This window comes from Anopheles coustani, chromosome 3 (assembly GCF_943734705.1).
Source record: "Anopheles coustani chromosome 3, idAnoCousDA_361_x.2, whole genome shotgun sequence".
NCBI lineage: Eukaryota > Metazoa > Arthropoda > Insecta > Diptera > Culicidae > Anopheles > Anopheles coustani.
Genome location: NC_071288.1, coordinates 58,582,103 through 58,598,088, shown reverse-complemented (window position 1 = coordinate 58,598,088; position 15,986 = coordinate 58,582,103). Strand labels below are relative to the sequence as shown.

General features: G+C 41.3%; 3 protein-coding genes across 3 annotated transcripts; all 3 read right to left on the bottom strand.

The window, feature by feature from the left end:
- Positions 1 to 38: 38 nt before the first annotated feature.
- LOC131263762 (aquaporin AQPAn.G-like) lies at positions 39 to 1,239 on the bottom strand. The gene is made up of 4 exons (XM_058266021.1): positions 1,170 to 1,239; positions 710 to 960; positions 254 to 628; positions 39 to 191 (listed from the first exon to the last, which is right to left on the bottom strand). Exons 1-4 carry the CDS (start codon positions 1,237 to 1,239, stop codon positions 39 to 41), a joined length of 849 nt encoding a protein of 282 aa, XP_058122004.1.
- Positions 1,240 to 5,267: 4,028 nt separating this feature from the next.
- LOC131263750 (aquaporin-like) lies at positions 5,268 to 8,074 on the bottom strand. The gene is made up of 4 exons (XM_058266010.1): positions 7,981 to 8,074; positions 6,131 to 6,381; positions 5,411 to 5,785; positions 5,268 to 5,345 (listed from the first exon to the last, which is right to left on the bottom strand). The coding sequence occupies exons 1-4, from the start codon at positions 8,072 to 8,074 to the stop codon at positions 5,268 to 5,270; spliced, it is 798 nt and encodes a 265-aa protein (XP_058121993.1).
- A 1,565-nt stretch (positions 8,075 to 9,639) lies between these two features.
- Positions 9,640 to 12,825, bottom strand: LOC131263740 (aquaporin AQPAn.G-like). The gene is made up of 4 exons (XM_058265998.1): positions 12,803 to 12,825; positions 10,311 to 10,551; positions 9,855 to 10,229; positions 9,640 to 9,792 (listed from the first exon to the last, which is right to left on the bottom strand). Exons 1-4 carry the CDS (start codon positions 12,823 to 12,825, stop codon positions 9,640 to 9,642), a joined length of 792 nt encoding a protein of 263 aa, XP_058121981.1.
- Positions 12,826 to 15,986: the final 3,161 nt, after the last annotated feature.

Here is a 15,986-nt window from a genome sequence, read left to right as displayed (position 1 = left end):
GCGCTTTGGAGTTAAATGTAATGATCATGTTCTTGGGTCTAGGGTAGACTTTTCGGATTGCTAGTTTCGTGATTTGAGCTGTGACAATGGCACGGTGACATCATGTTTGGTTCGTTGTGCTCCTGCCAAAAAATGTACCGATAAATAGACGCCATCAAAATCGCGCCGATCGTCGGTCCAGCAAAGTAGATCTAGAAGAAAGATGATTATATGGTATGTAAAGAATAACTAACGACAGGAAGCTTGCACTTACCCACAGTCCATCGTAGTTACAATTCCAAACGGCAGGCGCCAAAGAGCGGGCCGGGTTCATACTTGCTCCGGTTATTGGACCTCCGGCGATGGAAAGTCCCGCAATAAGTAAGGCAAACTTGATCGGCACGGAGTCAGTATCCCGCTTGTTCCGTGGATCCCATATACCACAGTTGGTCCACACCAGTATGCCAGTTAATAGTATCTCGACGGCAAGTGCTTCACCTGTCGAGATGCTTTCGTGCGGGGCAGTAACGCAGTGGCCTTCCCCGTATTCTAGGGCCCGCTGATAGTATTTCCACGGTGTGACGGCACGCAGAAGACCGTAGCCACAGAGAGCTCCTCCGAACTGAGCGACTATGTACAGAACTGTCAGCTGTTTTTATGAAATGGAGTGTCATGAAGGGATAACTTCCCTTGATTATATTGTTATCAGGGGGTGGAAGCGGACACTCACCGGAAACGAGAGGGTCCCATAGATGTAGGCCGCCAGCGACACGACAGGATTGATGATCGCTCCCGAGGTGGCACTGAATGTTATAAACACCATCATGACGATCATCCCAAAGGTCAGTCCTCGGCTGACATTAGTGGTGATGTTATCGAATCCGTCCAATCCGGCCATGCATCCGCCAAACAGCAGCACTGCTGTGCCGAAGAATTCGGCCAAAAATATAATCACCGCTTTCCAAACCACACTGGGTTTAACTGGTAAAAAGAGGGTACAGAAATGGAGTATTATACTCACTTTAATAGTATCCGAGATGACAGTTGTCAATTTGTTGTGCTAAATCATACCATTGATTCTATTGCCCACTTGTAGCTAGGTACGATAGGACTATCACATAGGGGCATGTTTGATAATGAAGCAATGAATTTTGAGATAAAAGGCGCCTACTTTCCTGATATAAAATTACCCTTCACTACATTTGCCGCTATCGAGCATCCAAGATTGATGGTTGTTTTTACGGGTTGATTGATAAACATGCTATGCGCTTGTAACGATAGTGGCGCTTAAATGACTCAACGGGTGTAATGGTGTATTGAATGAAATGATAATTAGACAACTTCAGTGAGGTCGCATGATGGGGGAAAGGTTATACAATGAGTGTGAGTGAGCGTGTATACGAGATTATCATTGAGCGTAGATTACTTGACACGAGCTTCTTCAATATAAGTGGTCAACTTGATAGCGGGCGTATAAACTGCTCTTCAAAACGTTCTTTAACTAAGTGGTAGTCACTTAATCTTTATCTTGGTATTTAAATGTTGACAAAACGTGGAATACAGAAGCTGCTGGTAGATAGTGTTTACTACAATTATCTCGCTAGGTAATGATGACGTAGATGGTAAGATAACTACTTGACGAGCAGTTGAAATAAGATGTTTAGTTGAATGCAGATACAAAATGTCAACGAAAGTTGGATTGCGATTGCCTGCTTTAATCATCTTAAATGTCCCTGAACTTGGTCAACTGGGAAAGTGGAAGGTTACAGAACATTGTGAAAAATGGCTGTTGTATAGTGCGTAGCATATACATTAACACTAGAATCCATAAAGTGTTAATTTTGACCGTTACGAAATCTTATGTTACAATATCTTAAATCTAACATCTAACAAAAATATACGATTTTTCTGTTCAGCCAGTTTTGAGTTTTTTGGCGATCATTTTGACTGCTCTTTTTTAAACGTTTTTTTGCGTCATTATTCCAGATTTATCAACTTTTCAGTATATTTGTTGACTATCTTCTGATGATTTTGCTTTCTGGATGTACCTTTCACTCACTCCGGTAGTTCGGTGTGAAGCGGTGTAAAAATAGTCAAACTTGAGTTCTTTTCATCTTTAATTTTCCGAAAGGTAAAATGAAAATCTAGAAAAAGTGCTAATAAGCGCTAGAAATCAAATACAATAAGCTACCTTTAAATACCGCATTTCACTTGTTTTGGATTACAAATGACGCCTTAAATTGTCCTCAAAAATCGTAAGTACCGTCAATTTCCATAGTAATGCATCTCGCATAACGCTTTTTAACGCGTAAGGAATAATGGCACAAATAAAAGATTTGCGGAATCATTTGTGAGCGTAAATCGGAAATTATTTGTTAATAGTGGTAAAAGTAATAAGTGTGTCTTTCGAAGTATTTTGCAAGAAAATCGGCCCACCTCGACGGCGTGGGTTTGAATCCCAACTGAGATCAGACCCTCCCCTGTACGAGAGGATTGACTATCCACGTACACATAGGGAAAAAGTATCGTAAGCCCTTAACGGGTAGGCATGACCAACACGGTCGTTACGCCAAGACGAAGAAGAAGAAAGAGAAGAAGAAAGAGAAGAAGAAGAAGTAGTAGTAGTAGAAGAAGAAGAAGACATATCCTGCAATCACAGTTTCACACAATTTTATGTGAAGATCTCCAAGATCTTCAAATTAGTATGCTGGTCATGAAAGAACTTGAATAAATTATTTTATTGAAAAAATGATAAAAATGAATAAAAAGTTATGAATATGCAATTCCGAAGAGAAGAAACAGATGAACCAGTTTAAAATAAATCGTGCTACTCCGAAAAGGACTTTCTGAATGTATATTTTAAACCAATCTTTTGACTGCATATTTATTTGAACGTTATTTTAAATTGATGTGAAAGATATGGATTTTTGAAGGATATCAATCATATACAAACATCAATTGCTTTATAGAAATATATACTTAAAATTTTTTAACGCTCTAGTATATCTATTCTAAAATAGTGAAGCTTAAGCACTTTGTCTTTGTCAAGACGAAACGAAATCAGGCAAATACCAGGTTATAAAGATGTGATTCAACAAAACATTTTCTTCTCTTTGAAAACCAGAATCCATACACTATCTTATTTTAAATGAAATTTCTTTTTGTAATAACACATACGCTTAGGAAAGAACATTTTAGTAGAATCTTTAAAAATATCACTTTGAAAACTATCACTTATTTCTTTTGTTGCATTTCACTTCGTCAATCGAAATCAACACTGCTTTAATTGTCTTCGATCAGAAGACTAATCAGCAACTAGTTGAAGATGTTGAGCCGAGCGACTTATCGTCTTGAATTTCTATCAATTTACACACCGATGTGCTACTGTCGACTGACGAAACGCACTACACTTCACCGCTTCTATAGCAGACTTCTTGAAACCGAAATCAACTGTTTTGTCACCGTAGAAAAAGATACGAATTACAAAGTAAATAAATAAAACAAAGATATAGAGGCTGTTGATATGGGTCTCATGGTGGCCAAGAGCACATTCGTCGGCCAGTGTACGTTAACCGTCTATAAAGCGAAGTGTTGTGGTAAGCTTATGATTCCGTTCAAATCTTAGTTAAGCTTTCAGTAGCCTTGATTCGCGTTTCACAACTGAACGGAGGTCTTGATAGAAGTCGCTCGAGTAGATTATTCCTGTAGTGAAGGTGTTGAGAGCCATGGGAAGTTAACCAGACGGGAATAAATTTTTATCTTCGTTTTATTGCGCTGGTCAGTTTTGGGTTGGGTGAAGGATACATTATTCGACCTGAAAGCAGACTGATTAACCGGGTCATTCTGGGATAACGTGAGGGACCAACCTCAGCATGCCACAAAAATATGTTCTGATAAAAATGCGCATCTGTTCGTAAAGTCTAGTCACATATGCTGATAAGGTAGAACAAATAGTACCCATGAAAACTGGCAATATTCTTCTTTGCAATAAGCAAACATCTAATATCTTATCACATTTTTGTTGGTATTATTATTTTATACTTTTATACTATACTGCGTCACGAATAAAGTACCACCATACGCTTTGGTTTTGGGGGTGCCCATGGCGCAGCGGTAGCGCGAGGAAACACCACACCACAGGTGTGGGATCGAATCTCGAGTCTGGCACCCTCCGGTATTACGAACGGCTGACCACCGATCTATAATATACCGTCTTTCGGTCACACAAACTCTCTTCGGAGAGAGGCCTTGTCCCACTAGGGGATGTCGTGCCACAAAAAAAAATACGCTTTGGTTTATTTTTCAAAAATGTTTTATTTACTGAGGTGATGGTCCACAAGGGTTTTTGTTCTTAACGATCAGTGGAATGACAGTTTAGCGCAGTGTAACAGTTTCATAGAACTATGACGTTTGCTGTTGCTATATCGAAAAGATAAAACAAACTCACGGTGCTCGGTGCAGTTAAAACCACATAAAGTATGCTGATTCTCGATCTCCCGCGATCAGCTTAAAACCGCAACTTGGTTCACTTTCTTCGGAAGAAGATCTTATCGTAGGCACTCTCTGGTTTTTTCTCCTGTACTCGCTTTTTCACTGGCGTATTACGGAAGCCGTTCGGTCCCCTATCGGTTTGCAGCTCTTCAAACTCCAAGCAAGGCTGTGGCTACTTGGCAGGAATCCGGGAGTTAAAGCACACTCCCGGATTCCTGCCAAGTAGCCACAGCCTTGCTTGGTTTGTTGCTGCCGAATTTGGTTTTGAGGTTGAATAGCCTCTGCACTCCGCGAGCACTTCGTTCCTTATCGGACTTATCGTTTAATTCTGTGCGAGTAATGCCTATCTGTCCAAGTGCTGCGTCATATCCTTTTGTCGCACTGAAGGTGTTATCTACGACAGCTACTGCAAGGAAGTTGCAATTCTGTTGTGAGTGTAATTTGTGAAGGACCCTGGGGGTGTGACTCGACTCTGCCTATCTTTCTGTGTGTACATAAACATAGTACTAGCAAATGCCGACGCTGTAGGTTGTTATATATCTAGCTTTTAATTACTTTCGATCATTTAGCTTTAGCGAAATAAATAAAATAAAATTTCTGTTTTGAGGTTTCGGTTCTGGTATACGTGGTGTTGAAATTTGTTTACAATAAATAGCATCCGATCAATGCAGTATATGATCATCAGTCGCAAGCTGTATATTGAAGATTATTTGTTTGAACTCCAAAGAGTGACGTTGTTAAAATATAAATTAACTTTACCGCTCCGCGTACAGTTCAAGGCTTCAAATGCGTGGGTCCTACACTTCTTTACGGAATACAAATTTGTAGACAATTGGCATGATAACAGCCGCCAATGATGGACCAACGAAGTAAATCTAGAATAAGAGAAAAGCTTGTTTATGTTTAAGACTGAAGGGAAAATCTAATATGCGTATCGTACCCATATTTCATGATAACTATTATTCCAGACGCACGGCGCTAGTGTTCTCGCAGGGTTCATACTGCCTCCTGTGGCTGGTCCGGCAGCAACAGCTATCGTGCCCACGAGCAGCCCGAACTTGATCGGAACCGAATCCTGGTGCTGAGCGTTACGGGGATCCCAGACACCACAGCAGGTCCATACGAGTATCCCCGTCACAATAAACTCGATCGCCAACGCACTTCCGACCGTAAGGCTCGCGTGAGGGGCCGTGACGCAGCTTCCGTGACCACCGACAAGCGCTTCGTCAAAGTATACTTGAGGAGCTACACCCATAAGTAGTCCATAACCACACAATGCACCGGTGAACTGGGCCACAAAGTACAGCAAAAGCATCTGCAAACACATTTGATAGTGTATGTAATATCATCGTTCATCTCTAACTGTTCATCACCACATAGGAAACTCTGTTAGGAAACTGGTGAAACTCTTGTCAAATTTGTATGGAGTTTCGAGTTTCCTGAGTGCGCTAGGTGGACACGCATTTGTTTCAGTCTTCTTCGCTTCTTCTTAATCCGCCAGTGATTAAACGTCAAAACGAGTGGCTTTGGTAGTGCTGTCAAGAGTTTCCTACCAGTTTCCTACGAGTTTTCCGTCTGTTGCGGGAACAGAATTTGTCAGTTTGTCAGGGGAGAGTGCGCTATGTGGAGATGAACAGTAACAAACCAATCTTTCACGTACCACGAATGATAGATCTCCGTAAATGTACGCGGCAATTGATACTGACGGGTTAATGTGAGCTCCGGAAACGACACCAAACGTAACGATTGCGACCATCACGACGAATCCAAAGATGAGCCCTCGAGAGAAGGTAGATGTTACGTTGTCAAATGCGTCCAAACAGCCCATGCAGCCAAGAAACAGGAGGATTGCGGTGCCAAAAAACTCTCCCAAAAATTTAGCAAAAGCATCATAAGCGGGATTATTTGTTACTATTGGAAAAATAAGCAATGATTATTTAATATAAAATCAATACTATAGATGTTTTGCCATGCTTAGAGGACTAAATAAATAAATAAATATTAATAATACTAGAATACAATTGGAATTTCACGATATTGTACTATTGTGTAAATACTTTTTTTGTACTTTCATAGAATCTAAAGGATCTGTGCTTTTCATATCAGCACTACAGGTGACCTTTTATGAAGCTAACCTGGACAATGTGTTTTAATAGCGCAATAATTCATCGTGATGATATGCCTTTGGAAGATCTTTGATCTCGGGCATGTCAGATTGGGCTCCCTCCGTTGGATTTGTTTATTTGATGTACTTTCATTGGATAATAATGGGCAATAAAGTAACAATGGTCGGCAGGTGTATTCGAGAACGCTAAAATCATGCAATAAAATTTGGTATGATATGATTACTTATCAAATATATCAAGCAAGATTGGGCTATATTTTTTCTAAACGACGCCATACACATTTAACAACGTCACTGGTTGTGTTTATATTACTCTACAATGTGAATACTTTCAGGCCAAGATATAAATTAAGCTTTTCTTGGATTTTTCCATCTTATGCAAGTTTTTAATTTCTGTAACCAAAATTATGGCTGTTGGTAAAAGCATCCACTTTACAGTTTAGTTTGGCGATAGTTTGTTTTTTACTGAACTTATTAAAAATCTTCCAAAATTAGGCCCGATTCTATTTTCGAACAACATCAATAGTGGAAATGATTTGGGTGATTCGCAATTTTATCTATTTCAGCCATTGATTTTGTCTGAACCAAAGGTGCAACGTATGCCTTATGATCATGCTTTAAATATAAGCTGTTAATTGCAAAATTAAAATAAAAATGATTTGCGTTCTAAGTTTATTGTTCCTGTGTGCATTTGATTAATTAATCTTGTCTTAAATACTCGTATGTCTGTCCTTTCATTAAGTGTTAATTTTGTTTACCTGAAACTCATAAATGTACATAATAATGAAAAGTAAGCAACATTTACTATTATATTTGATATATAATATTAGTTTTTGTTACCGTATAATTAACATTTTACTATACGATTGTGTAGGGTATGTCAAGCGTCTATGGCCGAGTCGTCATGACACCGAGCAGGACTGGAGAAACTGAAAACACGATTAGTTCTTTGTATTTTTCTATTTGAATTTGCATAAAATGAAACTTCTAAATTCAAAATATCTGATTACACTCTATTGACAGTATGGCGAATATTACAGTATCGCTAATTCAATCGTTTTTGTTAATTTAAACTATGTAGATTTTACTTGGCTTGAACCATGTTTGTAGGAAGTATTGAAAGATCCCCAAATTCCAACGTGTCATTTGCGATCTTCACTACAAAATTACCAAACAAAATTTTATTGGTTGAAAAAAATTAAATAAATATTAAAAACAATATTTAGAATCTTACTGAATTTAATCTGACTTTTCTATTTTATATTTTAGATAACGTTGACAATCTGAACTGATGTGGTTTCAGCTACTCTAGTTTTTATGATACTTCACCAATTTATTAAACTCACTTCTCGCATGCCACAAGGCTTCAATTTGCCACCCTTTACGAACGGGTTTTCCAGGGTGTGACATTCCAATAGGCGGGTTTTCACCATCATTTCCTTGTTGTTGCTGCTCTTTCGGTAATTCGTTATGAGCCATGATGCCGGAATTAGTTTATTTTGAACTTGAACGCTCGTAAAATCAGCTGCAACGGTCATCCAATCCTTTGCTTTGCATACGACAACGAACACTGTGCTTCACTATGCTGTATTTACGTTGATCGATACGTGAGATGAAATATTTTTAACTTATCTATCGACGACCGATGCTATATCCGATGAAACAAACCGATTCCGACAATTGAAGCGAACAGACTGAGTACGTGCTCTACCGGCTACGGCATTAAGGCTATTGCGAATCATCGGTGGGCGTGGTTATCGCTGGCGATAATAAGGTCAAATAACAATTCCGCGCATGTAAGTATATTCGGATAATCAGACTAGTTTTTGGAACTTAGGTACCAGGGTCTTTGTGGGGTATTGGATCGGGTTGATGTCTTGACTATGAGAAGCCTTTATTATATATAAGTAAGTATCAGTCACCCTTTAACACCTTGACGTCCGCATAATTCACGGTGTCGCAACGCTTTACGATCGGCGCATTTGCACCAGTTCGTCCATATCTGGCCGCCCTGTTTAATCATTCTATTTCTTCTTTATTCGAATTTACGTACGAATGCGTCCTGTGAAATTTGTATATTTTCCATTTGATGGTTGTTAACTTCCAGTAGGATGTGGCGCGTGTCAGGTGGGGAGCACCAAAATGATGTGATCGGATGAAAACCGGTACGGAGTCATTACACCGTAGCGTGTATCTAGACGGCAAGGTGTTAATTGATGTAGGAAGCCGCTTCTAACAGTTTCAATCGGTACCTTCGTCCTTTTTAAACCTATGTAGAGGTAAGCGATGGCACGAAACTCACATAGTATTGCACTCCTATGTAGTAGGCTGCAGTAGTTGTTTAAAATAATCCTTACGTAAGCTTAGTCTATTTTTAATTGGTTTTTAAAACATCTCGTAGCATTTGTTTTATAAACAAATTTTATCGAAAATAATTGTACTGTTAATGTAAATAATTGTAATGTTAAAAATGTTACGAAAATAGTTTTTTATAACTGTCATTATGCCTACAACAAAGGTTTTTGCTCCATAAATAAATAAAAATTCAACCCACTTTTGGGTGACATGGCAGTTAACGTGTCAAAGCAACAGTGTTTATTAAAAATAATTCTTTGTCACCTTTGCCTTTGCTTTGCTTTCGAAATGAATGTTTTAAACAAATTTGATCAAAATGACTGTACTGAAAAAGTGTGCTGACAGTGCGCTTGACAGTCAAAATGTTAAGATTTTTTTTGTAAATGCATTTGATCAATAATGTATGGGTAATAATATGCTTAAAACGCTTGCTAGATAAGTGTTATGTTATTTATTATTCAAAAACAAGTTATAGTATTTGTTTTATAAACGAATATTACCCAAAATGACTGTACTAAACAAATTCTAAAGCCGCTTGGTGGACAAAATGTTAACGCGTTTGAGACATGATGTTTCTTTCGAATAGGCTTGCAGGTTACTTGCGTGATATGAATGGATTGTTTTTATGATGATACTATGTACAAAGCAAGTGCGGTGTGGAGGGAATTGTACTGACCATGTTCTTTGGTCTAGGGTAGACTTTTCGGATTGCTAGTTTCGTGATTTGAGCTGTGACAATGGCACGGTGACATCATATTTGGTTCGTTGTGCTCCTGCCAAAAAATGTACCGATAAATAGACGCCATCAAAACCGCGCCGATCGTCGGTCCAGCAAAGTAGATCTAGAAGAAAGATGATTATATGGTATGTAAAGAATAACTAACGACAGGAAGCTTGCACTTACCCACAGTCCATCGTAGTTACAATTCCATACGGCAGGCGCCAAAGAGCGGGCCGGGTTCATACTTGCTCCGGTTATTGGACCTCCGGCGATGGAAAGCCCCGCAATAAGTAAGGCAAACTTGATCGGCACGGAGTCAGTATCCCGCTTGTTCCGTGGATCCCATATACCACAGTTGGTCCACACCAGTATGCCAGTTAATAGTATCTCGACGGCAAGTGCTTCACCTGTCGAGATGCTTTCGTGCGGGGCAGTAACGCAGTGGCCTTCCCCGTATTCTAGGGCCCGCTGATAGTATTTCCACGGCGTGACGGCGCGCAGAAGACCGTAGCCACAGAGAGCCCCTCCGAACTGAGCGACTATGTACAGAACTGTCAGCTGTTTTTATAAAATGGAGTGTCATAAAGGGATAACTTCCCTTGATTATATTGTTATCAGGGGGTGGAAGCGGAAACTCACCGGAAACGAGAGGGTCCCATAGATGTAGGCCGCCAGCGACACGACAGGATTGATGATCGCTCCCGAGGTGGCACTGAATGTTATAAACACCATCATGACGATCATCCCAAAGGTCAGTCCTCGGCTGACATTAGTGGTGATGTTGTCGAATCCGTCCAGTCCGGCCATGCATCCGCCGAACAGTAGCACTGCTGTGCCGAAGAATTCGGCCAAAAATATAATCACCGCTTTCCAAACCACACTGGGTTTAACTGGTAAAAAGAGGATAGAGAAATGGAGTATTATACTCACTTTCATAGTATCCGAGATGACAGTTGCTAATCGGTTGCCCTAAATCATGTCATTGATTATTATGCCCACTTGTAGCTAGGTACGATAGGACTATCACATAGGGGCCTGTTTGATAATGCAGCTTTTCGAATGATGCAACGAATTTTGTGATAATAGGCGCCCACTTTCCTGATATAAAATGACCCCCCACTACATCTGCCGCTATCGAGCATCCAAGATTGACGGTTGTTTTTACGGGTTGATTGATAAACATGCTATGCGAATGTACCGATAGTGGCTCTTAAATGTCTCAACGGGTGCAATGATGTTTTCAATGAAATAATAATCAGATAACTGCAGTAAGATAACTTCATGACGGGCGAAAGGTTGTACAGTTGTCTTTATCTCTTTTTACATCATACTACTTTTTTGGCGGATTAGAAACTACGTAACGTTATTCGATACAAAAGAAGCTATAACAGTATCATTCAAGTATAATTCGCTCAAAATGAAAGAATCTTGAATGTTGTGCGCATTCATGACGAGTTTTAATGTGAATATCCATTTTAGGTGATCAAAGTCTATTCGCAAAATCAATCAATCCCGACTGAAGTCATGAATTTGTTTTTAGAATTTATTTGTAAATATTAAGATCAATGAAAATGTAGCCAGAAGCTTGATAAATGAGTGTCCTGAAAAGTGTGAAGCTGAAAAAACTATAATCGGTGAATTGCTTTATGCAATACCGAAAAATTATGGATGCAAGGGATTCCCATATTTGCGCGAAAACTTTTTAGAATCAACCAGGTATCATCCCAAAAATATGTTGATATGAGATACAGATAGAAGCAACAGATGTGCTGGTTCCAAATTAATCCTGTATTCTCAAAAAGCGCTTTCTGAATGGAAGTTTGAACTGCATGCATTTCTAGCTATTAAAGCTGTTAATTGAAAAACTGAACCATTTTTCCTATTATTGCGATTGTTCACGATGAGGGAAAGATGAAAAATGAAACGGAACCCCACAAATGAAACGTAAAGCAGATGTCATTGAACAGAACATTCCCTTCTCTCTAAAAATCAGAAACCTTTATGCACTATATAATTATAATTAAAATGTAATTTTCTAATCACACATACACTTGGACAAGCACATTTTAGTAGAATGTTTAAAAATATCGCTTTGGAAACTATCACTTATTTCTTTTGTTGCATTTCACTTCGTCAATGAATCTCGACACTGCCTTGTCTTCGATTAGAAGACTAATCAGCAACTAGTTGAAGAGTAGAGTTCTAGAGTATAACCGAGCGATTTATCTTCTTGCATTTCTATCAATTTACACACCGATGTGCTACTGCCGACTGACGAAACGCACTACACTTCACCGCTTCAATAGCAGACTTCTTGAAACTGGAATCAACTGTTTTGTCACCGTAGAAAAAGATACGAATTACAAAGTAAATAAATAAAACAAAGATATAGAGGCTGTTGATATGGGTCTCATGGTGGCCAAGAGCACATTCAGCGGCCGGTGTACGTTAACCGTCTATAAAGCGAGGTGTTGTGGTAAGCTTATGATTCCGTTCAAATCTTAGTTAAGCTTTCAGTAGCCTTGATTCGCGTTTCACAACTGAACGGAGGTCTTGATAGAAGTCGCTCGGGTAGATTAATCCTGTAGTGAGGGTTTTGGGAGCCATGGGAAGTTAACCAGACGGGAATAAATTTTTATCTTCGTTTTATTGCGCTGGTCAGTTTAGGGTTGGGTGAAGGATACATTATTCGACCTGAAAGCAGACTGATTAACCGGGTCATTCTGGGATAACGTGAGGGACCAACCTCAGCATACCACAAAAATATGTTCTGATAAAAATGCGCATCTGTTTGTAAAGTCTAGTCACATATGCTGATAAGGCAGAACAAATAGTACCCATGAAAACTGGCAATATTTGACGTAAGCGAACATCTAATATCTTATCACCTTTCTCAGGGTGCTATACTTACCTTCTTCTTCTTGGCGTAACGACCTCTTGGTCATACCTGCCCGTTAAGGGCTTACGAGACTTGGTTCCCTGTTGTACGTGGATAGTCAGTCCTCTCGTACAGGGGAGGGTCTGGTCTCGGTTGGGATTCGAACCCATGCCGTCGAGGTGGTGAGCCCCGGCGCTCATGGGCCGATTTTCTAACCGGCGCTACCGCTTGGCTGTCGTGGACCCCCACTTACCTGGTATACTTCTTCTTGACCATCTTGGTCATGCCTACGCCTGCTTGTTAAGGGCTCACTAGAGTTTTTCCCTTTGTGCTCACGTCAGTCATCTCGTACAGGGGGAGGGTCCGCTCGGTAGTCGCGATTCCCTTAATCTTGTTAGAATTAGAGGTATATGGTCTAATTTCGGATCGGGAAACAAGGAACACGTGCGACCGATTCCACTATACACACAGGAATGAAATTCTTTATTCAACAGTTCCGGTCATTTGACACATGCAGTGCTGCCAGTGTCATCAATTCAGTAGTTGTTCAAACCAGCTTGGTTCAACACTTCTTGTCAAACCAGGTTGGTTCAACACTCCTCCTCAACGCTGAACGTTTTGATGCCGATTGCCTCCCGATGTTGTCGAAGCTTCACCGCTTGCAACGGTTTCGTGAGTAGATCAGCTTGCATGTGCTCGGTCGGGCAATACTGCAGTAGCACGATGCCGTCCCGAACCATTTCTTTCACAAAATTGAATTTTGTATCGATGTGTTTTGCCTTGCGTTCAGCTCTGTCTCCGCTAACCATCGCAATGCAACTTTGGTTGTCCTCATTGACCACGACCGGACCAACCTGTTGTTCGCCAATATCTGCCATTAGCTTGAGGACCCATTTTACCTCCTGCAGACACTCGGCAAGGGATACATACTCGGCCTCGGTGCTAGATAGTGCCACACACTTCTGCTTATGGCAGCCCCATCCGATGAGCCCGCCGCCGAACTTAAAAAAGAACCCTGAGTTGGATTTGCGGTCGCTCTCGTCTCCTGCCCAGTCGGCGTCCACAAAACATTCCAGCTTCTGTTCGCTTCTTCCGAGGTAAAGTACGCTGTCCAGTGTACCCCTTAGGTAACGTAGTATTCGCTTAGCCTCATTCCAATCCGCTTCTGATGGATCTTGTACTCTCCTTCCCAGAATGGCTGTAGCTATTGAAATATCGGGTCTACTGGTCACAGCAGCGTACAACAGAGCCCCAATAAGACTTTGGTACGCTTTCGCCGAATCCAACTTCTTGCCAATCTCCTCCTTTCGTTTTAAGAAGCCGGGATCCATCGGATATTTTGACGGCTTTGCATCTTTCATGCCGAATCTTTCCAGAACTCTTTCCAAGTAGGCTTGCTGATCAATACAAAATTTTCCTTTGTTTAGCCTAACACGTATTCCAAGAAAGAATCTTAGATTACCCATGACGCTTATTGTAAAGTTCTGTTCCAGGACGTGGACCACCTCAGAAAATTCCTCCTCCGTGTAACAAATGACAATTACATCGTCTACGTAAATGAGTACAAAAATGGACTTATCCGCTTTTTTTGCAAATGTATAGGCACGGGTCCGCCGTTGATTGAATGAAACCCTTAGTTTTCAGTACGTCGTCGATTTTCTTATTCCAAACACGAGCTGCCTGCTTGAGCCCGTAAATACTGCGACGCAGCCGGCAGACTTCATTCGGTTTACCACTCTCGTACCCTGGTGGTTGTCGCATAAAAATCTCCTCCTCGAGATGACCATGAAGATACGATGTCTTTATGTCAACGTGTTTCGCCAACATCTTCCTTTTGCTCGCTAAAACCAGCATCGTCCGAAAAGTTATCTGTTTTACGACTGGAGCAAAAACTAGATCATAATCGGTCCCGAATTTTTGGCAAAAGCCCTGCGCCACCAAACGTGCTTTATAACGAACGAGATTGCCGTCTTCGTCCGCCTTGCATTTGTAGATCCATTTCGACCCGATTGCCTTCCGTTGTGGCGGCAGTTCCACTAGCTCCCACGTATTATTTTCGCGATGGGACTGCATTTCCTCTGCCATTGCCGACTTCCACTTGGTGCTCTGTGGACCGGATACAGCTTCCTTATACGTCCTTGGTTCAGGCAAACTTTCCATCACCAAATTCACTTCCTCGTCGTATCTTACCGGCGGAACGCCTGCTGTTTTCCTCTGTGAACGACGAACGGTATCAGTAGACTCCGGAGGTTCGGTCTCTGGCACCGCAGCTCCAGCTTGAACTTTACAGTCATCATCATCCCACAGTCCACGAAGCCAATTGTTGTCGTTGTCGTTCCAAAACCCTCGTGGCCAACCATCACCTGGACAATCCTTGCCGTAGAATTCGGACTCAGAGGTTGTTTCGTGAGTCAAATCGGGTTCAGCTTCCTGTTTCACTGTTTCATCGAAAGACCACTCGATTTCTTCCCTTCCAGTCGGACTATCCTCCAGTTTGGGTTCATCGTGATGATGCTCCTTAGATCCGTCGCTGAATTCGAGAAAACGAACATCCCGACTGATTTGGATTTCTCCCGTCCGTGTGTTTAGCATCCGATACGCTTTATGTTCCGCGGAATAGCCGACGAACGTCATTCGTTTCGCCTTGACGTCTAACTTCTTACGCTTTACCGACGGAATGAACACGTAACCGACGCATCCAAATAGTCGCAAGTGGGTCAAATTTGGTTTTCTTCCGAACCAGATCTCGAACGGCGTACGGTCTACTGCAACAGATGGCAAACGATTTTGCATGTAACAAGCGGTGTTGACTGCCTCCGCCCAAAATCGCTTGTGCATGCCCGCGTCCTGAAGCATACACCGGGCCATCTCACTCAGAGACCGGTTTTTCCGCTCCGAAACCCCGTTCTGCTGTGGTGAATGCGCCGCAGTGTACTCCACCTTTATTCCTTCATCCGCGTAGAATCTCCTAAGTGTCTTGCTGGAGTATTCTCCACCCTGATCGGAGCGAATGATCCGCGGTTTACGTCCGAACTGATTTTGAACCAATTTCACAAATTCGCGAATCTTATCCTCGACCTCAGATTTTTTCTTCAGGAAATAGACGAAACTATAACGACTGTGATCGTCTATTAAGGTCATAAAGTAACGACATCCCCCTGGCGTCGTCTCCTCCATTGGGCCGCACACATCACTATGGATTATATCCAGCACTTTAGTCGATGTCTTTTCTGCATCCTTGGTGTGTCGGCTGTCATTCACCAATAAGGCCCGTTCATCAGCCATATTCAGTCGGTATAGGCCACCCACTTTATCAGCTGTAGCCACGACTTTCGCACCGTAAACAAGCTTGCAATTGCTTTTGTCGAACACTGTATGAACACCTTTACTGCAAAGTTTGGGCACTGATATAAGGTTGCACTCTATACCCGGGGCAA